Raw genomic sequence first — 25,328 nt, 5'->3', positions numbered from 1 at the left:
TATATATTATAACATGTGGGCATAACAAAGGCAAATTATGCTATGGACTCGGGTCCTCCAAATCCATGTTTACAATTTTAAAACTCTATGTTCACAATTTTAGAGGTCTATGTTCACAATTTTAAAACTCTATATTCACAATTTTAGATCTCAATATACAAAATTGCATTACTCTATATTCACAATTTTGTTATACTATTGAATATAGAGTTCTGAAATTGTAAACATAGAGTTCTGTAATTGTGAATATAGAGTTCAAAAATTATGAATATATAGTTCAAAAAATTGTGAACATAGAGTTCAAAAATGATGAACATAAAATTCTAAAATTGTGAACATAGAGTTCTAAAATTGTGATCATGGACGTAGGTCCACCTTGCTAGGTAAAATCGAGCCCATGGCATAACAACCGGCATAACAAATTTATATGAACTTAACCTACATTATCGTCACTTTTTTTTTTTGGTGCATCGGCAGCAGGAGTAAGGTCTTGCTTACGAAATTTTCCGAGTCATGGCTCCACATGCATCTACATTAAGCAGATTTCTAATGTCCTCCAAGGGATCCTTCAGGATCGTGGTCCCTCGTTTCCTGTTTTGGCCTAGGTTAACCAACCAGCCAGCACATTTGTTGCATTCGTTGAGAACATGCGTGAATCTAACCCTTCCCAATTGCTTGACCAACCTTTTGCATTCCCTAAATAACGACTCCTCCCCTCCCACATCCTTCGAGTCAATAGTCATTCCCACAATGACAACTTTCAAGTCAATTTCAATGATGACTTTGAGGAGACGAAGTCCCTCTTGAAGACCTCACAGCTCTGCTCTACAGCTTGTAGTAAGCTTGATTTTGATCACAAAACCAACCACCCAGCACCCATGATGATTTCTAACGAGACCCCGCGCTAGCCAAACTCAAATTTACTTTTATGGCACCATTCTTGTTCCCCTCATGCAAGATCCATCCCACCCAACGAGATTTGCAACCCTCAAGAATTTCTCTTTTTTCCAGAAGAAAAGATCAAGTATCACTAATTATAACTATTAACAAGCATTCTACTTTAAAATAAATTGTATTCAATAATATGCCTCAAATTTTCAAGATATAAATATCTCTCATAGTTATAATTAAGATAGTGTATTCAATACAATAACTTAGACTAGTCATCATCACTTTATTACCCTCATCAATTCCCTTGGTCAATACCAACTATAATAATCCAACCGTCCACACTCCACATTCATAACTCATCCTCAACCACACTAATTAACACCATTAATAATTCATATTATACACTTAATTTGCTATAATATTCATCAAAAGTAATATTAATTCCACAACTACCTAAACCAGATTTAAAAAGGTAGACACTCAACTATATTTGCAAAAACACAAGGCACCATTATCCCATTTTATGATATGTGTAACATCATAATGTTGGCTTTGTCCTTGTCAATTGTTCATAACCACCACACTCCAACATGGCATAGTCACACTCAATCAGAGTGCTCGCACTAACAATGTGTTCTCATGCTCAACACCTTGCACCTCCTGTGCAATTGCAACCATACTTCTTCTAAAACAACTTGACAGTTACTTCCTCGCATTGATCTCACTTAGCATGAGCATAAATATTTACTCGATCATAAACTAACTTAATACGCCATCAACCATTTATAATCTCTATTTTTTATTATTATTATTTTTTTTGTACTGATGGAAAAAAAATGCTATTTGTTGTTTTTTTTTTAAAGGCTTCAAGATTCTCATTTTTAATTGGAAAAGAATAGTTTAAGGTTTGACTAGGTCATGCTCTGATGCTCATCTTCTTATGGGCTATAGCACTCGAACGTTGGTACCAAATGCCAAGAAGCAAAAACACCCACTTATTTAAATGCTAAACTAGCCGTTATGAACTCCACTTTATCTCCTTCTTGCTTCTGCTTGGACCCCTCCTCTCTCTCTCTCTCTCTCTCCCTTAACTCTTCTTTTCACTTTCTCTTTCCAAACTCAGAAAAGCTATAATGGCAATCTCAGTGGAATCATCTTCACCATCCCGGTCTCTCGTTAAGGTGATTCCTGGAAGAATTTTCACTGAATTAAGAATCTCTTTCGTATTTTCCTTTCTTTTTGAATGTAAAATGGAGCTTAAATTTAAAGTTCAATTTACAGGGATCGTCATCATCATCATCACCCAGACCTATGGGTCCTTCTCCAGCACCGAGCCCATCCTCAGACGAACATTTCTGGAGCACTCTTCGCAGCCGGGTCGATGTTCTTCTCGAAAACCGCAAATCCCTCGATCAAGTTCGTAGCTTTTCTGGTTTTTCTCTCGAGCTGGTATTTGTTCTTGCTTGACGATAAAAGTTTGCCATTTTTCTGTTTTAATGTGTAGACTGGTGGAGCTGAGGAGAGAACGAAAAGAATGAAGGAGGATACTATGCTTCTTCTGAGAGGATTTGACTCTGTCTCTTCCACTCTGTCTCAGCTCTCAAGCAATCTGGAAACTGCCCTTCAGGTAATCTTGGTTATTATGCTGCTATAGGCCCTATTTGATAAAGGGCTGTTAGCCTATTAGCTCTTTAGTTGATTGGGTTAATTGGAGGATATAACTAGTTCATAACATCAGTTGATCAGTTGATTGTAGAAATGTATTTGATAAATTAGTTGTTAGCTTATAGCTGTCGTGTGTTGATTGGGTTGTGTATTGTGTTGTTAGGGGGCAAGAGATCTTGCGAAACCGCCCACATTGACAGAAATACTTCACAGCAATCTGGAGAATGCTAGAAGTGGAGAAAACAACCCAGAAGCAGACAACAGGGGATTAAAGAGGAAGTATGAATCCAAAGAATGTTCAGATGATCCAATTCAAGATGAGTCTAGGGATGAAAATGTGCAGGGAAAGAAGGGATTGGGGAAGCTCAAGATAGCCAAAAATGTTGGTACCATTTTTCCCTGTCTTTATGCTTGTAAGATCAAATTCATTGTTGTAGTTGTAGCTCACGGGCTTGCTTGATCTGTGTGCATGAAGATTGCGGTTTCCATGGCGACAAAAGCAGCTGCATTTGCCAGGGAATTGAAGTCATTAAAATCAGATCTGACCTTCGTACAGGAGCGGTGCTCTCTGTTGGAGGAGGAAAACAGGAGGCTCCGTGATGGGTTCCCCAAAGGTGTGGTTCCACCTGAAGAAGATGATCTGGTATGCTTCTTGAAACCTTGCTCTGCCTTTTGGTCATACTATTGATTTGGTAACACAAGTTAGACTCTCAATGAAATTGACTTATTGGGTTTGGTTTGAACTAACTAGAGCAACCTAGAATCGTTTAGCTCGTTATGGTCCTTTGTGCAAACTAAACTCAGGTTTATCCATTGCATACCTTTGGAGTAGTAGTTAACTCCAAACTAGAAGTCAGAAATGGATTATTTACCTTCTTGATTTGAGCTAATCAGCTACATGAGCAACTTAGGATGATTTGATTCATTGTAACCATGTTGACTAGGACCACAAAGCAAGGTTTATCCAACTTATTGCCACTTTGCTTCGTCTTTTGCTCAAATTGTTGATTGGTAACACACAAATTACAAGTTTAATTCTAGCTAAAATAGCTTATTGACTTTCTTGGTTTGAGTTGACTAGCTATGAATAACTTAGACTGGTAGGTTATTTGAGTAGTGATTGCGGTTTCCTCATTATTAAAAAAAATCAATTAAATATGGTCTGGCGGGTGACTAATGAAGTGTGTGCAGGTGAGGCTTCAACTGGAGGCACTTCTGGCGGAGAAATCGAGGCTGGCGAATGAAAATGCAAACCTGAGCAGGGAGAACCAGTGTCTTCGGCAGCTAGTGGAGTATCACCAGTTTGCTTCGCAGGATCTGTCTGCATCCTATGAGAATTTGCTGAAAAGTGTGGGTACGAGCCTGGATTTTACACCAGATGAGGAGCATGGAGAGTTGGAAGCATCTCCTGGAGATATATTAGGGCTTTTCAAATCCCTGGACCAGTGCTACGATGATGAAGACTGTGAAAAACAAGAATGATCCAAGCACACTCCACCATGAAGAATAAACAACACCCTTTTTGTATAGAATAGAAATTAATATTGGCCATGTTTTTTCCATTCAAAAAGAGTAATTAAGTTCCTATTTTGGTAACTTTTCAACTTTCAATTATCTTCTACTCCAATCAAGTCAAACCAAACAATGCACCAAGCATCATCACTATATATATATATGATTAGGTTCAAATATGGATGTTATTCCAATCAAACCAAACCAAACAATGCACCAACATCACTATATATATGATCAGGTTCAAATAGGGATGCTAAACGTATCCCAAAATTGATGGGCTGACCGATGAGATCCAAAAGTTATAAGGATTAGGATCAGCAAAAAAATTAGCCCGATAATAAATCGAGCTAATAGAGCCAGCTCGATCAAGCTATTGGGCTGACCTGTTATTATGATTAAAAAAAAAAAACTAAATTAATAAAATTCTCACCCTACTACGTCTATTTTGATTTATAATTTATAATGCAAAAAGATAAACTCAACTCATTCAAATATTTTTCAAATACATCCCAAAATCGAGCAAACCGACCCAATTGACATACATAAATTCAAATGAAAATCATACTTCCTGTGAGAACATGTGAACTAATATGGTTCGTCATCAAGGATGATCAAGGCTGGAAAATAAAGAAACATTTGAAACAAAATATCAAGCAATTTCCCTTATTTTTTAGCCATTGATCATTCTAAATGGACACATCAAATTAGTCTGCAAATTCTCACGAGAAAATAAGTTCTCATTTAAACTTAGACATAATTTTCCATAATTTTTTTTCCAAGTAGAGACTATTATAAAGCAAGTGTACTACTTAGTTCTTACATAAAAACACAGTTGACAGTTCATATAAAAACAAGCATAGCATGAGTTTTATTCAAATACTTAATTGTAGTCTGCATTTCCTAGTGTGGATTTATTCATTTCACAAACTTGGTAAACCAGTTCAACATGTCTTGATAGGCTTCTTCAGCACTCTGCACAGCCTTCCCATCTTCAACACTGTACCTAACACTCCACCCGTGGCACACACCCGGAAAGATTTTCACAAAGGATTCCACCTGTTTTGATGAACAAAACAGCTTAGAATGACATGCGTTTCTTGTAAATAAGAATCAAAAGCCAGAAGTAATCAGTTCAAAGCGTTGCCTTTCATAGTTTCAAGTACCTCGGGTTTTGATGAAAGGATCTCTTCAAATTGTTTAACAAGCTCTGGTGGAGACATTTTATCAATTTCAGCCCCCAGAATAGCAATGGGTGCATTTACCTCTGGAAATAAGTTTTCGTTACAAGGAGTGAATCCATAGCTCAATGCAAATATCAATGGATCATAGCTCAATGCAAATATCAATGGATCATAGCTCAGGACTGTGATTCATACCCTTAATGTCATCCACATTTACAAATGATGGGTGCAATAGAACTCCAGCTTGAATATAACCAGACTGTGCCAGTTGCACAACCACCTTAGCTGCAAAGAAATTCGGGTGTCAGAGTTGCATACAATCTGAAACGAGAGACCACTTCTGAATTCCGATACCCTCCCTAACAGAGATGTCCACTCACCACCCCAACAGTACCCTGCAGCGCCTATCGAGGAGATTCCTTTACTCTTTAGAGCCGCAATTACAGATTTCGCATCTTCAAATCCCTTGTCCTGGACAAACAATTATACACTATAGTTCTAGCCCCATCATGATATCAGTAAGAACATGTATGCAAGCACACAAAGAGATCAATAAACAATGGGAATATTATTGCATTGCAGGAGCCTTAAGGAGTATCTATAGCAATATTGTTGCATTGCAGGATGGCACAACTAGGTTCATTTAGTAAAAGCCATAAAACATACTGTTCCATGCCCTTGAATCCAGTCTCCAATAGGCTTGCTGTCAGGAACATAGGGATCTCCATATAAGAAATCAGGAACCACAACATAGTATCCACTAGCTGCAACTTTGTCAGCTATCTTCCTTCATATTACAGAGTAACATTAGGAGTTGAGAATTAGTCTGATGAAAACCAAACAGTGAAGCAGTACCACGAGGAGAAGCTGTCATCTTAAAAATGGAAGGGAACAGCGAGCAAATAAATTATAACAGTAAACCAGAAAACCAGATAACAATGCCTTCTCTGCAAAAGGTGCTACTAACTACTTGGTTTAGGAATGAGAAAGCTACATTCAGAGTAGTAATCTGCAGATATGCACAACATAAGAGCTGCAGGTTGAGGAGAAATGAAGGTACCTGAGATTTGGAGATTCATAACCTGCAAAACAAGGGTAAATGGAAAGGAAAGTGAATGGGAGTTCAACAACAAAGGTCTAATTGTTCTCGAACTTGCAAACCAATTGAAAAAGAAGGAAAATGAAGAATATTGCTTAATTGTTGTCAATTTTACTTGAAAAAGAGCAAATCAACAAACCTAAATTGACATAAAGTATTTGTGTTTGAGAAATTCCTACCAAAAATATCGGAGACGAGAAGGATAGCAAGGTTGGAATTGGCAGCTCCGGTGACATATGACTTGAGGCCGCCCAGCTCCACCACCGACCCAACTCCGGCGCTTGGATTCAAAGTGGGTGGGTTCTCGCAGCACTGCGGCCCGGACATCTTCTTGATGAATGGAGATTTTGATCTTCTTCGCAGATAGATTGAAGAATGAGTGGGTAGCTGCGGGTTTTAAATGCGTTGTAGGAGCGACGAGTAGGTATTGTTTAGCGCTACTCTTATTTATATACGTCCTTTTCACCCAAGAGTGTCTAAAAATGATCGAAAATTCATACTCTCACTTTATTTTTTAATTAGACCGATACGAATATGGATTAATTTGAATATATCATAGATTTAAAATACACATAATTCTCCCCTTCTGGCCCTCTCCACGCCTCCCTAGTCCTTCCCACGCCTCCCTACTCCCTTCTCCTTTATTTCCATCCACAAATATACAGTCAAAAGATTTGACAATTGGCTCACTTCCATGCACAAAATTAAGAAGGTTGTACCAAAAGGTTTGATTTTTGTCAATAATTTCCTGTCGAATTTATTGTATAAGTATTTTTTAGGGTGGTTTATTGCTATGCATCAAGTAGACTTTATTCAATGTATATTATGGGTTACGATTGATATTGTCTTTTAAAAATATTACGAGTTGATTGTCAAAAAAAAAATATTACGAGTTTTATTATTGTTAATATTGGGTGTAAGTCATTAAAAGAGTTAAATTCAGTAATTGGTGGATAGGTAGGTTATTGGACGGAGGCTCATAAAAGACCAAGTTAAGTCCAACACTTAGCCTCTTGAAAATGTGATGAGTTATAGTTTTTAGTGTAGTGATATAGATTTGATCCTAGTAGTCAACGTACTCTTTACTATCTTATAAAGTGTTCTCAATTTTCATATAAATCGGACTTGTTGTTAATACAATTTGTCTCTCTTTTATAATTTATACTAGTATGTTTTTAATTAAACAATTATTTTAATAATCACAATTGTTATTTATAAATCTTCTCGATTTAAATAAATAATTTATACACAATATCAGTAAATTATGTAATAATAATAATTTCACCATCACGTAGATATCAAAGATTTATACTTTTCCTTAATGCTCTCACACAGACATCACTGCTGGCGTCAGATAGAATTCGACAAAACAATTTGCATATGTTCTTACGTGGGTATTATACAAGCACACATTGTACAGTTCTTATATCGTGGACCGCGGTCCACAATGCATTGTGGACCGTGGTCCCAAAACGACGTCGTTTCAGTAAGTGAGAGACGGGACCCGTAATTGACACTACAGTTCATCTCAAAAGATACTTCCTTACATTTGTTTTGATATTATCGAATGAAACTGTAGTTATATCGAAATGTAACTGTAGTAGTGTTGAAATGTAACTGCAGTGTATATGAACTAATACTGAATAACAGTTTCACATTTGTGTTTTATATTATCGAATGAAACTGTAGTTATATCGAAATGTAACTGTAGTTGCGTTGAAATGTAACTGCAGTGTATATGAACTGATACTGAATAACAGTTTCACATTTTGTGTTTTTATATTATCGAATGAAACTGTAGTTATATCAAAATGTAACTGTAGTTGTGTTGAAATGTAACTGCACTTGTATTGAAATGTAACTGCAGTGTATATGAACTGAAAGTGAGTGGCGCGAATTCATCCGTCTGTTTTCATTAATCAAAACGACGTCGTTTTGATGCGCGGTCCACAATGCATTGTGGACAACGGTCCACGATATAATTTGCGCACATTGTAAAGTAACAAACATAATGACAGTCAAATGTAGTGACAAAAATTTCAAGAAAAGCTGTTTAAAAAAAAATTAAAAATAAAGAATTGATTTAACAAATGAATAAATCGGACAGGACAAGATGTCATTCCTCAAACAACATTAGATCCAATGTCCATGTTACTACACGCATGGGAACTTCTCTTGGTGGCTACAAGATAATTGCTCTCCTCCTCATCCATTGCGGCAGCAGATGATCAAAGCTGGAAAATAAAGAAAAAATTGAAACAAAAATATACAGACAATTTCCCTTATTTTTTAGCCATTGATCATTCTAAATGGACACATCAAATTAGTCTGCAAATTCTCACGAGAAAGTGAGTTCTCATTTAAACTTGACACAATTTTCCATAATTTTTTTCTTAAGTATAGACTATTATAAAGCAAGTGTACTACTTGGTTCTTACATAAAAACACAGTTCATATAAAACCAACATAGCATGAGTTCTATTCAAATACTTAATTGTAGTCTGCATTTCCTAGTGTGGATTTATTCATTTCACAAACTTGGTAAACCAGTTCAACATGTCTTGATAGGCTTCTTCAGCACTCTGCACAGCCTTCCCATCTTCAACACTGTACCTAACACTCCACCCGTGGCACACGCCCGGAAAGATTTTCACAAAGGATTCCACCTGTTTTGATGAACAAAACAGATTAGAATGACATGTGTTGTAAATAAGAATCAAAAGCCAGAAGTAATCAGTTCAAAGCGTTGCCTTTCATAGTTTCATGTACCTTGGGTTTTGATGAAAGGATCTCTTCAAATTGTTTAATTAGCTCTGGTGGATACATTTTATCAATTTCAGCCCCCAGAATAGCAATGGGTGCATTTACCTCTGGAAATAAGTTTTCATTACAAGGAGTGAATCCATAGCTCATTAGCTCAATGCAAATATCAATGAACCCATAGCTCAGGACCGTGATTCATACCCTTAATGTCGTCCACATTTACAAACGATGGGTGCAATAGAACTGCAGCTTGAATATACCCAGACCATGCCAGTTGCACAACCACCTTACCTGCAAAGAAATCGGGTGTCAGAGTTACATACAATCTGAAACGAGAGACCACTTCTGAGTTCTGAATTCCGATACCCTCCCTAACAGAGATGTTCACTCACCACCCCAACAGTACCCTGCAGCGCCTATCGAAGAGATTCCTTTACTCTTTAGAGCCGCAATTATAGATTTCGCATCTTCAAATCCCTTGTCCTGGACAAACAATTACACACTATAGTTCTAGCCCCATCATGATATCAGTAAGAACACGTATGCAAGCACACAAAGAGATCATAAAGAATGGGAATATTATTGCATTGGAGGATGACACAAGTAGGTTCATTTAGTAAAAGCCAGAAAACATACTGTTCCATGCGCTTGAATCCAGTCTCCAAAAGGCTTGCTGTCAGGAACATAGGGATCTCCATACAAGAAATCAGGAACCACAACATAGTATCCACTAGCTGCAACTTTGTCAGCTATCTTCCTTCATATTACAGACTAACATTAGGAGTTGAGAATTAGTCTGATGAAAACCAAACAGTGAAGCCGTACAAGCTGTCATCTTAAATATGGAAGGGAACAACAAGCAAAGAAATTATAATAGAAAACCAGATAATAATGCCTTGTCTGCAAAAGGAGCTACATGGCACTGCTAACTACTTGGTTTAGGAATGAGAAAGCTACATTTCAGAGTAGTAATCTGCAGATATGCACAACATAAGAGCTGCAGGTTGAGGAGAAATGAGGGTACCTGAGATTTGGAGATTCATAACCTGCAAAACAAGGGTAAAGGGAAAGGAAAGTGAATGGGAGTTCAACAACAAAGGTCTAATTGTTCTCGAACTTGCAAACCGATTGAAAAAGAAGGAAAATGAAGAATCTTGCTTAATTGCTGTCAATTTTACTTGAAAAAAATGCAAATCAACAAACCTAAATTGACATAAAGTATTTGTGTTTGAAAAATTCCTACCAAAAACGTCGGAGACGAGAAGGATAGCGAGGTTGGAATTGGCAGAGCCGGTGACATAAGACTTGAGGCCGCCAAGCTCCACCACCGACCCAACTCCGGTGCTTGGACTCAAAGTGGGTGGGTTCTGGCAGCACTGTGGCCCGGACATCTTCTTGATGAATAGAGATTTTGATCTTCTTCCCAGAGAGATTGAAGAGTGAGTGGGTAGCTGCAGGTTTTGAACTCTTATATATATACGTCCTTCTCAACCAACTGTCCAACTGGTTAATAAAATTGACTGTGCATTCTCATTCTTTTTAACATCTTAAACGAAATGAAATCCAAATTCTATGAAAAATAAATTATCAGCAAAATAGATTTCATTATTTAGTTGGTGAAAAAAAATTACTGAAAAATTCATTGTTTGATTGAGTTTGTAATGATAAGAAATTATGAATATAAAGATCATTATGTCCCTAAAAAGATAAATGAATAAATAGGTGTCTATGTAATTAAGAAACATTTATAAGGGTAAAATTATCCAAGCATGTTATTTTTTCTTCTCAAGTCTTGTGCAAAACAAAATCTCACCTCTTTGCAAGGAATTCATTGTCCTCAACTTTAAGGAATTCATTTTCCAATGAAAATGTTTTCCATCCAACCAAACAACATATAACAACATTTCCCTCCCCTTTTTAAGAAAACATTTTCCATGTCCAACCAAACACCCCCTAAGGAGGTGTTTGGTTTGATAGAAAATGTTTTCCTTGAATCTGAGGAATAAATCTTTGATATCTCTGTGACAGTGAAATTATTAGTACATAATTTACTGAAATTGCCTATAAGTTATTCACTTAAATCGATAAGGTTTAAAAATAACAATGAAAATATTGTGATTATCAAAATAATTGTTTCATTAAATAGCATAGTATATAAATTATAAATAAAAGAGAGATAAATTATACGGAATATTAAAAATATTATGTACAACTGAACAAGTTCAATCTATACGAAAAGTGAGAACACTCTATAAGATAGGCTGAACAAAGAGTATGTTTACTGCTAAGATCAAATGTTTATTACTACACTAAAAACTATAGCTCACAGTAAATGTGCAATTTTATTTTTTTTATATTGCCATCACATTTTCGTGAGGTCTCTCGTCATGGCTATCCCTCAGCCTATAACTCATGAAGTGCAAGTAATTCTCCGGCAGTCTCACGAAATTCGACGCCGGAACTCGTGCCACGGCGGCCATATGAATCAGCTTTCCAACCTTCCGAAGAAAATAAATGCAAGATTTACTAATAGATCTTAGTCCTAGAATTACTATTCTTCATTTCTGGGCTGAAAAGTAGCACTAATGGCGAGTTTTCCATATAATCCAGTTATCTTGTACCTTTGGTCTTTCCACGATTGCATCAATTGACAAAAAAGATCAACCCAAAGTTATACTTTTCCTTATAATACTTTCACGCAAACATCACTGCTGGCGTCAGATAGAGTCCGACAAAACAACTTGCATATGTTCTTACGTGGGTATTATACAAGCACACATTGTACACATTGTAAAGTAACAAACAGAATGACAGTCAAATGTAGTGACAAAAATTTCAAGAAAAACTATCTAAAAAAAAACTAAAAATACAGAATGACAGTCAAATGTAGTGACAAAAATTTCAAGAAAAACTATTTTAAAAAAATTAAAAATAAAGAATTGATTTGACTGATGAATAAAGCAGACGGGACAAGATGTCATTCCTCAAACTACATCCGACCCTGTTTCCGCGTTACTACACGCCCGGGAACTTCTCTTGGTGGCAACAAGATAGTTGCTCTCCTCCTCATCCATTGCAGGAGTTGCAGAACCCTCAGCCCCAGCTTCCTTAAACACAGGATGAACATAAGCATCATGGAGATAAGCTTTCAAGTTCAGATTCGGCTCGGTTGCCCGCTCCAACGTGTCTTTCACCATTGCTTCCTGTTCATAGTTTCTAAAGATCATCACAATTGAAGCATGTGTTCTATCTCAACTAAAAGCTTAAGCTGATAGTTGGACTGCACATTTATGTTTATATATTATATGGTCAACAATCCCCCACAGCTTAACATTCAAGAATCTGAGAGCTTTAGAGCAGGCAGATTCTCAGCTGAGAGGAGAGGAGCAAGGACTAACCTGCAATGGGAACTTGACAAATGCAGACTCGAATCTCCCCTTGCAGACCTTATGAAACCAGATGGTTAAAACGGGAAGAACGAGAATCACCGGGGTTGATTGTGCAGCGTCTTTTGTGCTCATCAGTCCCATAAGTAGGAGCTGGGATATAATCAGCCCGATGGTAATACGACGATGCACATCTGGCCAAAACGCTGCACCACTTTCGTACTTCTGATCATACACATTGATGATCTTGCCACGAGAATTCAATCACTCATTAGGTTAGGCTAGATTCTTGTTAGTCTATGAAACAACGAAAAGCCGTTTTGGAAACATACCTGATGGCGGAACACCATATATGCAAAAGCGAAGAATACAATGATGAAAGGGAGGAGTATAGGCGTGACCACCGAGTATACAAGTCCTAGCAGGAAATACAGCTGTATTCGTGGCTCACAAATGGAAAACGATATCGAACCAGGGTCCATCGCCTGCTCTCTATCCCGGTCTGTCTTTACCAAGAATGTATTCTTGACATGAAACATTATCAGTGGAACCAGCCTAAGAACCTCGGCTGCAATGCCAGCCCACCCGTCAACCATTATGTAGGTGATAAAGAAGGTAGCTCTGATTGGAATTGCAACGCCAACTGTTTTCGGAATCCTGCAAGGAATCCAAGACGTTACAGAAAATATAATTCAGATAGTCTTAACAGATAGCAGCTAGTGATGTTAAGAAAAGGAGGGAGCTAGCATACTCGGTTGGTGACTGATCCAGAAACGTCTTGAGTTGCTCGAATGCTGCTCCAGCAATGATGCTTCCTAGGAAGACATTGACAAGTATAAACAAGTGATATTTTGCAGCTGATATTCTCTCCAGAGATGAAATCGACGTAAATCCTTCTATTTTGGACATGATCATAAGAATCGTAGGGAGAATTGCTAGAAAAATCTTCAGTGCAATCCCAGGAAGAAAACCTTGAACAACAGACTTGATAAAATCCCTGTCAAGTGGATAGTAGCCTTAAGTTAGACATTATACAATTTAACAGATACGTTATGACTCACAAATCACAATAACCTAAATGGCAGACAATAGCACAGACTATGAAAAGTTCTCAAATTTGTTCTCGCTGAATACAATCCTAGTATAGACATAGTCAATCGAGAAATCACTTACAATTCTATCAGTGGCTTCAAGAAAGGGAGAACCTTTTCGATGCCTTCAATGCTTGCCATGGACTGAACAAGCGCAATGGGGATCATGAAAAAGAAAGTAAGGAAGAATAGAGCAACGAGCATTAGCAGTCTTCGGACATTGAGCGAAACATAAGGTATGGAAAGATTATTCCAGTAGACATCACGTGGCTCCGGAGCCCATTCTGTTAGCCAAATGGTCGGATTTCTTGACTGTTGAGTTTGAGCACAGACTGCTGCAGCCCATCGAGATTTAAACGAAACAAATGCTGCAGGAACTATTGCCTTGGGATCATTCGTAACCTTTTCCCTCTCTGCATCTTCCTAGATCGAAGAATTCAATCCATTGTTACTATCGTGCAAGATTAGTCCTAATAACTTCAAGCATTAAAGCTTATTATTACTCATAGTTAAGAGCACGAGCACTTACTTCTTCAATCAACTTATCAATTTCAGATGCATAGTAATCGATAGCATCCACAGTTTTTCCCCAAAGGCCCCAAAAACCTGTCTATACATGACATAAAACGTTGCATTTAATGATATATGGATATCAACTCGCTTTGCTGACAGAAATAAGCATTAACAGATCAGCAAATTTAAGTACGAAAAGCATTACCTTTGTTTTTGGCCTTTTTGTAGGGTCTCTCTCATACTTTGTTTGGTAATAAGTAAGCCAATTTTCCATACCCTTCTTTTTCGCCACCAATTTTGCAAGGTTATTTGCATTGTATACAACCTGAAATTTACACGATTAATATATTCGAAGCAAAAGATAACGAGAGTAACTAATGAAGTTAACAATTTGTTCCATATAATACGAAATGGAACAAAATATCTACTTAGTACACTGTCCTCGAGTCCTTGACATGAACAAAACAACAGTTCAGGAACAGACCTGATGCGTAAGATAATGATCTGGATGGTTTACGCGGAAGAAATGTTCAACATGTTCACTAACTGGTTCATCGGGGTCAGGAGGGACGTTTCTCACAAGAACCTTAAAGAATAAAAATCGGTAAGTAGCTGAAGGCGAAACACGAGAAAACACAAACATACAATTTCAATGCACCCACAGTGAACTGATCAGGACGACGATGTTCAGAAGCAAGAAAGTGCAACCGCAATGCAGTCACGATTTCGTACTCTTTGTACAGAACATATAAGGTCCAAAACGAGAACACGTAAGCCATTGCTATGTGCGTCCATAACCTGAAAGAAATTAAACAAAATACAGGCTGGGGTCATTAACAGGAGCTGATGTCTGCAAATTTAACCACAAACAGGTGACCAAAGCAAAAAAATAGGAAGAAATTCAATGTTTATTACTTCTGTGATCCAGAAGGAATATTCGATATCGACAGCTTGTCAATATCACTGAATGTTAAGTCCTCACTGTGCTTCAATGCTTCACCAGTCCAATTAACAGGAACTAAGACAGCAAAAGCTAAAAGTGTAATGGGGACAAATATTTTCAGCCTGCATAACCAAGAGTCTGCAAATTAGATGATCTACACAAAAGTAGTGGCCAATTCATAGCCTTAACTCTAAACACTCACCCTAGAAGGTAAATCCTTATATACACTGCAGAATCAAGACCTGCATGATCTATGAGTTCTGGTTGTGGCATTTTTAGGGCATGGGGCATCCAATTCAAGAACCTTAGGTAAGTTCTGAAATCCAAATTCACAAATTTCCTCAGAAAGGGCCCTGAACTTCTTGGGCTTGCTCTTACACCCTTCAAATACCATTTTGGGAAGTACACTCTATCATTAAATGGTTGAAGGCGCAGAACTGCAAAAGCCACCAGGAATGCAATAGCTGACAGAAGATTGATCATGGCTGAAACAACAATGTCCCCCTCACTAGCCATTTATATTATATTTTCCTTCAAATGTTACTTCTCAACCTGTAGATTTTGGTTAAAATTTGAGTGAGCATAGGTTTCAACAATCAAAGAAACAAGAACCAATTTGCTCAGATTGTTGACTCGTTAACCACAATGTTACAAGTTCAACCATCAACAGGAGCAATTTATTGACATTCTTGGTTTGAACAATCAGTTATGGTTTACCTCCTTCTGCACGGCAAATTATTGTGTGGACCATGGTCCACACAGCTGTATGGACCATAATAAAATGTACATTTTTAATGTACTAAATGTACATTATTTTTGTACTGAATGTACTATAAAAATAATGTACATTTAGTACACAAATAATGTACATCCCCTGAATATAATGTACATTATTTTTATACTGAATGGATATTATTTTTATATTGAATGTGCATTATTTGATAGCATGGTCCACACAGCTGCGTGGACCATGGTCCACACAATAATGATTCCTTGTGCACACCTTCGTGTCGTCACTAAAAAAACATGAGAACCATAAAGATATTGTTAGGCAGAGACCCGTGAGGCCGTGAAAGCCAAGTCCAACACCTAACTAGAAGATTATTGAGTTGAGGCTTGAAAGGTCAAATCCAGAACTCTACTTCTCGAAAAAATGTGTATAAAGTTGTACCTTCTGTTATAACTTTTGGCGTAATGGTAAGCATTTCATCCCAACATATATCATCTTTTCTTGGTACTGCAAATTCTAAGCTCACTTTTGAAAAGAACAAGCCAGAGAAACTGAAATACAGAAAGATGGGTGAAGAGAATGCTAACTTCTGCAACAATAACTCTGAACAGATAAAGAATGCGGTGGGGAAGAAAAGAGCTGTCAAGAACCGATTTTGCTTTGGTGGTGATGATGATGATGGGTGATGGAATGGGTCAGCAACAAGCCGGCTTATTTCTCTTCGCTGTAAAGCGCGACGGCCCAGAGGCTGATACTTAAACAAGAATGCGTGTCACGACAGTTGTCCGCCGGCCCGCCGTTTATTCCTAAGCTGCTGCAAATTCGATCCGACATAAAAAGAGTCATGTCTTAGCGACCTCATTGTTGTTGATGGAAAGACATTCGATTTTCACAATTTTATGTTGTTGTTTGTTAGTTGCTACTGAGGTTATACTGTCAACGTAGTATGCTAGTAATTGGAGTTTTCGTACATTGTGTCCTACCCCGGGTAAATTTGTGGGAAATAACAGAAAATGGAATTGTTTTTGGGTTAGAAAGAAAGTTAGTTGTCTATAGAAAGATTAGAAACATATTGTGACATGTTTGACTTTGTAAATTTTTATATACTTGAATTGTTCTTTTACTCATTTGGAGAATCATTTTGAATTATAGAAAACTATTCAATATGTAGTCTCACAACAGATCGGGTTCTATGCATCAAATGGATGATTTTTAGTACAAAAATATAAATAAATATGAAGATAACGCTTCTCACACATACAATTATCTCTCGTAGTATTCATTACCGGATTAAAGACGAAATTTATTATTGTCATATAAATCGTTGTCTCAACTCTCATGTCAACTTTAGTTGGTTCGTCACCGATATGCAGGGCCGACCCAGAGGGGGGTGCAGGGTGGGCACTTGCCCAGGGCCCGTCTCTGTAGGGGCCCCATAGGCCATAAGATATACGGAATATTATATATATAATATATATTATGTATTATATATTAAAAAAATAATAGGGTTAATTGTTTCTGGAAGTCGAGAACTGAACTCACAAAGACTAAACGAGACGTTGTCGCACACCCACCGCTCACACCGCCCAACCACCCAGGAGTATAAGGGTCGCCGTTCGCGCCTACGCCATAGTAACCACTCAAATACTCAATAGACTATATTCGGCGCCTCGCCGGCCAGCCAGTGCTTCGCTTAGTCGTCTTCGCAAATCGTAGATTCGTAGTGCCCTTGCGCCGTCGCCTAATGCATTAATGCCCTAATCGCATGCGTCTTGCCTAATCTGCCATTGCAAAGGTATTTTATGAAGTGTAGAATGCATATTAGGCCGTAATGTCGTTATTGTTGTAATGCTGTTTGTGGAATCCTAAATTCCTAATTGAGTAATTGTCACCTTGCTATTTAAATAATTAGAAATTTTATTTATGTTTTAATTCTACTTATTAGGATTTCTATGTAAAATGAAATTGTAAATTTATTAGGTTTATTATATGCAGGAATTGAAGGCACATGTTTACCGTTGGGCGAACTAAAGATTTTCGATTGACTGATTCGGATTGATTGATTCATAAGTGTCAGGTGCTTTTGTTCCTTTTTTTTTTTTTTTTTTGTTAAGATCGGTTTTATTACTTTTATTATATATATTAATTTTTTTTAATACAATGTTGCCTAAAAAACATTCATCCGAAAGTGAAAAAAGAAAAAGAAGAAAACAAATTGATCATTCGGAAACAAATTATTTTCATATAGGGGCCCTTTTTTTAAATTTCGGCCAGGGACCTATAAAATGTTTGTACCGATCCTGCCGATATGTGATGTCACTAACTTGATCAACCAATACATAGGATCCACATGTTAATTATCACGCGAAGTAACTGCTATGTGTCCCTAACCATAACCCTATCGAACTCGCGCAATGCCAAGGGATAAAGGAGACTTTTGGAGGGGCGAACTCTCTTAAAGCTTTCTAGCTGGTAGAGAAAGGGCCGACTAACTACCTTTAATACATCATATACTAATAATTTCATGTTGATAAACCAAATAGCTTGTAACTCAGTAGCACATATGTAACTTCCAAATATAATGTTACAGATATATATACTACCAGTGGCGGATGCAGCATGGGGGCACTGGAGGCTGCTGCCCCCACTGTCCAAAATTTACAGCCCCAAAACGACGTCGTTTTGGGGCTGTTATATATATATATATATATATATATATATATATATATATATATATATATATATATATATATATATATATATATATATAAAATTTTCTTTCTTCCTCTAGGGCTCCCGTGCTCTTCTCTTTGCATCGCCAGTTCGCCCTCGCCTCTTACCGCGTCACCAGTCCACCACGGTCCACGGCGCTGCGCCGTTGCCGGTCCACCGCCTCGCCTCGCAGACGCCACCGCCTGTCCGCCTCCGGCCTCTGCCTAGGCCCTCGACTGCTTGACACTAGCCACATCCCACCAGGTTTGTTCTATTCTTCTTCGATTCTTCGGTTTCTTCCCTTACTATTTACTAATAAAGTAATTAACATCAACTTCTCACAATCTCACCCCTTGAAGTCTTGAACTATAAAGGTTGATTTCAATAATTTATTCGCCTAATTTTTTTTTTTAATTTGTGTTTGCCCTAATTTATTTATTTATTTATTTTTTGCATTAATTTCCCTAATTTTGAAGTTGCCCTACTTCAATTGATACTACTTGCTGATAGTTTTTGCTCTATTTTGTGTTTTTTTTTTAATTATTAGTTTTTGCCTTAATTGACACAAGCTTGTATTTTGTTGCTCTTGAACTGCTCACTGCCGTATTGCCAATTTGCCATCCACTGTCCAATTTTGTTTGATTTCTAATTTGTTATTACTTATTAGTTAATTAGCTAATTAGTGATTTGTTGATTAGTTATGGAAAAAATTCTTTAAAAGAAAATCAACTTTTGAGGATTCATCTAGTCAAGGTCTTGTGTAAGTAGTGTTCGAAAGCGCTATTATATTGTTGTTAGTGAATATGTTGGGTTAGCTAATGCGCCTGCTGGGAATTGAAACAATTAAGAAGGGGATAAGGAATGAGTTTGGAGTTATGGATGGGAGGGTTGAATAGAATGCCCCATCTTAGTTGGAGTATTGATGGATGTGGTTAGTGTCTCAAACGCAACTATTTGTACTGTAGTATATGGTGAAATGATAGGAAGATAGATTATTTGCTGCAATCAATATTCTAATAAGGCAATGCATATTGGATTATATATGCATTGGAATCCTCTTTATTTTATGGACTTCATTTTACCTTTGCTTTTCCACCCCACTCAACTTAATTTCTGGATTCGCCATTATATACTACATTGTAATAGAGTCAGTGATTCTAAAAAAATTGATAAGAATCTTTTGCTTTTCTTTTGTACGACTTATGATCCATATATATACTTGCACTATCAATCATCTAAGATAACAATTTGCACTATCAATCATTTGCATATTTAATAAAAAGGGTGATACATGTTATTAAACACGATTAAAATTAATCTAAAATAAGTTCATAAGTTTTGCTTTGTCCCCGCTACATTGAATCCTAGTGAATTATCATGTCATCATTCATCAATACTCAATATTAAGGACAAAAAGAAAGAGGAGATTTTTTTTAAAAAAAAGAAAGAGGAGATTTTGTCACTGCATATTGGGTTTTGATATGGGCCGTAAGACCCGTTAAAGCACAACAGGCCTGAACTTCATAAAAGGCTCAAGGAAAGTATTGGGCCATCTTATTTTGTCGTATTACATGAAGGCCCACAGTAAAATTCGGCCCAATAATAATCCGGATTTTCAGGGGCACAGAGTTATGGCAGCAAGTTGTAACGTAAGTTGGTAAGTCACGTGTTGCGGCGCGGTATGTAAGAGTCCGCCCACCGCGCACGTTAGCCTACTCATCTCTAACCTAGACAACGCCCCGCGCACCTTAGCATGCGCTCTCTCTCTTTCTCTCTCTCTCTCTTTACCCAATTCATATCTGTTTTTGGTTCTATGTGTGTGAATGGGCTGCGTCGTAAGTCTTTCCTCACTCTCACCCCCCGTCCCGTCCCGTCCGCTCTGTAAAAGTAGGGTTAGGGTTTTAAGCGCAACCGCTCATCAATATGCTACTCTCCTTTAGCTGTTTGCCTTAATTTTAGGCGTTTTTCTTTTTTCATTTTTTGAATTTCAATTACTTGCCGTTTTCTGCGTTTAAAGATCTATCAATGCCTGGGAGTTTTTATGCCAATTCTTCAGCTGGAAACCTTAGGACACTCAAAGCTGTTTGGTTTTTGTTCCCAAAAGTGGGCACTTTCGGTGGAAATTCATCGGGGAGCCTCTTGAAGTTGTTGTTTAGGCCGTGCATGCCTTTCACTTGATTGATTACTTTGGTATTTCTGTGTTTCTATGGCTCCAAGGAGAAAAGGTGCCAGTAAAGCTGCTGCGGCGGCTGCCGCTCGCCGGCAGTATAAGGTAGGGGATCTCGTTCTTGCTAAGGTCAAAGGATTTCCGGCCTGGCCTGCTACGGTATGTCAACACTTCATCTCTGATAATCTTTGCTTTCGTTCTAGTTGAACTGTATTTAGTTATATGCTCTCTGAACTCGCCTACTCACTAGTTTATAATCATTGTTATATCTGGCTGCTGTTTTACTTTTCTCCCCATTTTATGCCAGCATGGATCTGATGATATTAGCAACTTTGTGTGTGTGTGTGTGTGTGGATATACTGCATGCCCAAATTAGTACTTTGTCCGTAGAGGGGAAACCTAAAAAGTTTTAAACTTTAAGGATTTGGGAGTTAGTGCAAGTGTTGTAATAATAGTACATGACTGAATCAGTGAATTGTATTTGAAGGAAGTGCGTTCAAGACAAAAAACAAAAGGTACATAGTTTGTGTGGTTTTCCCCAACTAATTTTGTTGGACATACTGCATGCTTGAATTAGTACTTTGTTCATAGAAAGGGAAACCTAAAACGTTTTGAACTTTTAAGGAGTTAGGAGTTAGTGCATGTGTTTTAGCAATATTACATCACTGAATTGCATTTGAAGGAATTGGGTTCAAGACAAAAAAAAAGTACATAGTTTGTTTGGTTTTCCCCAACTAAGGACATACTGCATGCTCAAATTAGTTCTTTGTTTTGATGGAAACCTAAAAAGCTTTTACTTTTAGGAGTTAGGAGCTTGTTCAACTGTTATAGCAATAATATATGACTGAATCATATTTGTAGGAATTCAGTTCAAGACAATAAAAGCTACATAGTTTTTGCGGTTTTCCCCAACTTGAGAATATAAAGGGTTTGATGAGTTATGAATGACATCATGATACCATTGTGTTGTAAATTGAAATATGGTCCTCAATGGCTCAATTCAATGCTCAGAATATCAATATAATTAAATGAATTTCATAACAACTTGTTTTGATTGTTTGATTATTACTTAAACTTACTAGGACATTTTTTTTTTGTTTGGGATAAATTTTACTTGACTCCAATATTTCAGGAAATGAAAGTCAAATATGTTAAAGCTCTGTTTTAAAATTTCCCTCCCTTTTTAAGTAGCCACAGTTTTTTTTTTTTTTTTTTTTTTTTTTTTTTTTTTTTTTTTTTGAGCAAAAGAGAAAACTTAGATTAATAGAAATCAGAATTCAGTACATGAGCAAAATAGGAAAAAGGAACTGAAAAACAGTCCAAACAGTCAGACTTGCCGAAGGCCTCCCTAGCTAACAGATGAGCGACTTTGTTCGCGGACCGTTTAACAAATGCAAAGCCGAGATCACAAAAGTTTCTAGCTATGTCTTTGATGTAGTTGATGACCAAATCAAAAGAAGTCACCATGCAATTAGGAACTGCAAATGTCTTCCTAACACAAGTGTACAACTGTATGCCCAAGTAAGAGAAAATGAATGATGCTGAAAAGGCTTTAGTTAAGTGATTAATTACCAAAAAAAAATGCTTCTTTTTGCTAGTCAATAATTTGCACCTCTTTTATTACTTTTTATTTAAATCAAGAAGTTCTTTTCTTTCCCATTGGGCTTTTGAGTTCTGACATATGTAAATATTATTGGTTCAGGTATATGTAAAAAACTGTTGGTTCAGGTTCTTGCTAGACATTATAAAACACTTAACAGAAGTTGATGTGCAATAAATTTGTGTTNTTTTTTTTTTTTTTTTTTTTTTTTTTTTTTTTTTTTTTTTTTTTTTTTTTTTTTTTTTTGAGCAAAAGAGAAAACTTAGATTAATAGAAATCAGAATTCAGTACATGAGCAAAATAGGAAAAAGGAACTGAAAAACAGTCCAAACAGTCAGACTTGCCGAAGGCCTCCCTAGCTAACAGATGAGCGACTTTGTTCGCGGACCGTTTAACAAATGCAAAGCCGAGATCACAAAAGTTTCTAGCTATGTCTTTGATGTAGTTGATGACCAAATCAAAAGAAGTCACCATGCAATTAGGAACTGCAAATGTCTTCCTAACACAAGTGTACAACTGTATGCCCAAGTAAGAGAAAATGAATGATGCTGAAAAGGCTTTAGTTAAGTGATTAATTACCAAAAAAAAATGCTTCTTTTTGCTAGTCAATAATTTGCACCTCTTTTATTACTTTTTATTTAAATCAAGAAGTTCTTTTCTTTCCCATTGGGCTTTTGAGTTCTGACATATGTAAATATTATTGGTTCAGGTATATGTAAAAAACTGTTGGTTCAGGTTCTTGCTAGACATTATAAAACACTTAACAGAAGTTGATGTGCAATAAATTTGTGTTTTTTAGTTTTTTTTTTCCTTGGACATTGCAGCCGTCCTGAAGTGAAAGAGTACTCTTTCTTTAGATACCATCAACACCCCTCTCCACCCCCCCCTCCCCCTCCTAAAATCCCATATCTCATAAACATACACCAAACACCTCAAGTCTTTGCCAACCAAAAAATTGAAATGTTGAGGGAGCTGAATGTATATATTTCTTCTATGTTTGACAAGTTTACTGTTGGTTCAGGTTCTTGCTACACATTGTAAAACACTTAATAGAAGTTGATGTTCCATAACTTTGTGCTTTTTAGCTTTTTATTTTTAATTTTTTCCCTTGGACTTTGCAGCCTTCCTGAAGTGAAAGAGTACTCTATTTCTTGAGATACCATCAACACCCCTTTCCACCCTCCCCCCCTCCTAAAATCCCATATCTCATAAACATACACCAAACACCTCAAGTCTTTGCCTCCCAAAAAATTGAAATGTTGAGGGGGCTGAATGTATATATTTCTTCTATGTTTGACAAGTTTACTGTTGGTTCAGGTTCTTGCTACACATTGTAAAATACTTAACAGAAGTTGATGCTCCATAGATTTGTGCTTTTTAGCATTTTTTTCCCTTGGACTTTGCAGCCTTCCTGAAGTGAAAGAGTACTCTATTTCTTTAGATACCATCAACACCCCTCTCCAACCTCCCCCCTCCTAAAACCCCATATCTCAAAAACAAACATCAAACACCTCAAGTCTGTCTCTCAGAAAATTGAAGTGTTGAGGGAGCTGAATGTATATATTTCTTCTATGTTTGACAAGTTTACTGTTGGTTCAGGTTCTTGCTACACATTTTAAAAACACTTAACAGAAGTTGATGTTCCATAAATTTGTGCTTTTTGTTTTTTTTTTTCCCTTGCCTCCTTGGACTTCGCAGCCTTCCTGAAGTGAAAGAGTACTCTATTTCTTGAGATACCCTCAACACCCCTCTCAACTCTCCCCCTCCTATAACCCCATATCTCAAAAACAAACATCAAACACCCCAAGGCTTTGCCTCTCAGAAAATTGAAATGTTGACGTAGTTGAATGTATATATTTCTTCTCTGTTTGACAAGTTTCAGTGGGTAACACTTTTTTGGTATGTACTTGTTGCTATCATGTATGGTTTGGGATTTGTGTGCCTTAAGGTTACAGTATTTTGACACTTAAAATCAATTTTTTGGCCAATTGGGCCCCGCACTATGCCCTCTTTCACTCTTTTAACTTTTACATTGGCTTCAGTGAATTGGATCAATCTTTATACACCTTAAAAGTACTGCAAGTCACTTCTCAGCTTGCATTGTTTTGTCAGTAACATTGAATGCAACCTACTTTCTTTGAGACAGATATATCATTTACAAAGATCTTCAAGGTATTGACTTGCAATTAAATTTAATCATTCATAATTTATCATTTAAAGTTTATCAAATAATAAAAAAGTTATTATTTAATTTGATAATGTAAAAAATTGGTCTAAACATATTAATATTGGATTCCTAATGGATTTAAATGCTTTTATAAAAAGCATGCTCCATATTAATAAACTATGTAGCATTTAGTGAATACTTAGATTTTTTATGCTTTCATTATGGTTTGCTGTACACCATTTTCTCTTTTGCTGATTTTATTCCATTCCTATGTGTGAATGGCATAACTAACTAAAAGAGAGCATAATTTACTTGTTGGTGGTGGATGGCAGGTAAGTGAGCCTGAGAAGTGGGGTTATCCTCCTGACTGGAAGAAGGTGCTTGTCTTCTTTTTTGGAACCCAACAAATGTGAGTATTGCATGCCATTTTAGTTCTGTTCTTATATGTTCCTTGTGCTTATATGCATATTTTCTCTTTAAACCTGCTTTCTGAGCTAATATACATCCTTTTTACCTTTCGTCTTACAATTGAATTATTTAATTTGTGAGCATGCTAATTTTAGTACATTTAAGACTATGCACACAATAATAATATTTTTTTTTCCAGAAATTTAACCATTATTGCCTTGTGGGTTAAAATGCATTACTAATGACCTTTATGATATGATTTCCGAGCCATGTAAATTTTTAATGTTTGTATTACCTTGTTGAAGTATATGAAATCTACCTTAGCAAAGAAAGTTTTGAGCTTTGGCATTTTATGGGAAATGTATGCAATCAATTTATGATAGCCATTCACATTTTACTCTCTCCAGTGAAGTGATCAGGCACTCCTTTTGATCCTGTGATGTCTAAGCATTCACCCCCCCCCCCCCCCCCCCCCTTTTTTTTTTTTTTTTTTTTTT

At 36.8% G+C, this 25,328-nt stretch overlaps 5 protein-coding genes across 6 annotated transcripts in view; 2 read left to right on the top strand and 3 right to left on the bottom strand.

The window, feature by feature from the left end:
* Positions 1-1,809: 1,809 nt before the first annotated feature.
* LOC116016340 lies at positions 1,810-4,152 on the top strand. The gene is made up of 6 exons (XM_031256558.1): positions 1,810-2,072; positions 2,173-2,307; positions 2,396-2,518; positions 2,720-2,938; positions 3,032-3,199; positions 3,748-4,152. The coding sequence occupies exons 1-6, from the start codon at positions 2,025-2,027 to the stop codon at positions 4,036-4,038; spliced, it is 984 nt and encodes a 327-aa protein (XP_031112418.1). The 5' UTR covers positions 1,810-2,024; the 3' UTR covers positions 4,039-4,152.
* A 375-nt stretch (positions 4,153-4,527) lies between these two features.
* Positions 4,528-6,778, bottom strand: LOC116016341 (endo-1,3;1,4-beta-D-glucanase-like). The gene is made up of 7 exons (XM_031256559.1): positions 6,531-6,778; positions 6,313-6,334; positions 5,919-6,039; positions 5,633-5,723; positions 5,448-5,537; positions 5,235-5,335; positions 4,528-5,127 (listed from the first exon to the last, which is right to left on the bottom strand). Exons 1-7 carry the CDS (start codon positions 6,676-6,678, stop codon positions 4,987-4,989), a joined length of 714 nt encoding a protein of 237 aa, XP_031112419.1. The 5' UTR covers positions 6,679-6,778; the 3' UTR covers positions 4,528-4,986.
* A 1,598-nt stretch (positions 6,779-8,376) lies between these two features.
* Positions 8,377-10,553, bottom strand: LOC116016342 (endo-1,3;1,4-beta-D-glucanase-like). 2 transcript variants are annotated; one of them, XM_031256561.1, is made up of 8 exons: positions 10,358-10,553; positions 10,139-10,160; positions 9,751-9,871; positions 9,507-9,597; positions 9,316-9,405; positions 9,121-9,221; positions 8,842-9,017; positions 8,377-8,585 (listed from the first exon to the last, which is right to left on the bottom strand). In XM_031256561.1, exons 1-7 carry the CDS (start codon positions 10,503-10,505, stop codon positions 8,877-8,879), a joined length of 714 nt encoding a protein of 237 aa, XP_031112421.1. In that variant the 5' UTR covers positions 10,506-10,553; the 3' UTR covers positions 8,377-8,585; positions 8,842-8,876. The 2 variants fall into 2 exon arrangements, with proteins under 2 accessions (XP_031112421.1, XP_031112420.1); XM_031256560.1 differs by lacking the exon at positions 8,377-8,585 and having other exon boundaries at positions 8,619-9,017.
* Positions 10,554-11,862: 1,309 nt separating this feature from the next.
* Positions 11,863-16,379, bottom strand: LOC116017255 (CSC1-like protein At4g02900). Its single transcript, XM_031257802.1, has 12 exons — positions 16,219-16,379; positions 15,250-15,599; positions 15,020-15,169; positions 14,767-14,902; positions 14,589-14,690; positions 14,310-14,429; positions 14,121-14,201; positions 13,674-14,014; positions 13,252-13,497; positions 12,833-13,157; positions 12,513-12,746; positions 11,863-12,317 (listed from the first exon to the last, which is right to left on the bottom strand). Exons 2-12 carry the CDS (start codon positions 15,561-15,563, stop codon positions 12,099-12,101), a joined length of 2,268 nt encoding a protein of 755 aa, XP_031113662.1. The 5' UTR covers positions 15,564-15,599; positions 16,219-16,379; the 3' UTR covers positions 11,863-12,098.
* Positions 16,380-20,205: 3,826 nt separating this feature from the next.
* LOC116016129 (protein HUA2-LIKE 2-like) overlaps positions 20,206-25,328 on the top strand; it is a 16,066-nt gene continuing 10,943 nt past the window's right edge. Inside the window, exons 1-2 of the mRNA XM_031256291.1 lie at positions 20,206-20,815; positions 24,756-24,832. Of these exons, the coding sequence (XP_031112151.1) occupies positions 20,696-20,815; positions 24,756-24,832 (197 nt within the window). The 5' untranslated portion in view covers positions 20,206-20,695. The remainder of the gene's footprint in view (positions 20,816-24,755; positions 24,833-25,328) is intronic.

The sequence above is a fragment of the Ipomoea triloba genome, chromosome 4 (assembly GCF_003576645.1).
Source record: "Ipomoea triloba cultivar NCNSP0323 chromosome 4, ASM357664v1".
Lineage (NCBI taxonomy): Eukaryota > Viridiplantae > Streptophyta > Magnoliopsida > Solanales > Convolvulaceae > Ipomoea > Ipomoea triloba.
The sequence above is the reverse complement of the archived record's forward strand: the minus strand, read 5'-3'. Positions and strand labels throughout refer to the sequence as shown.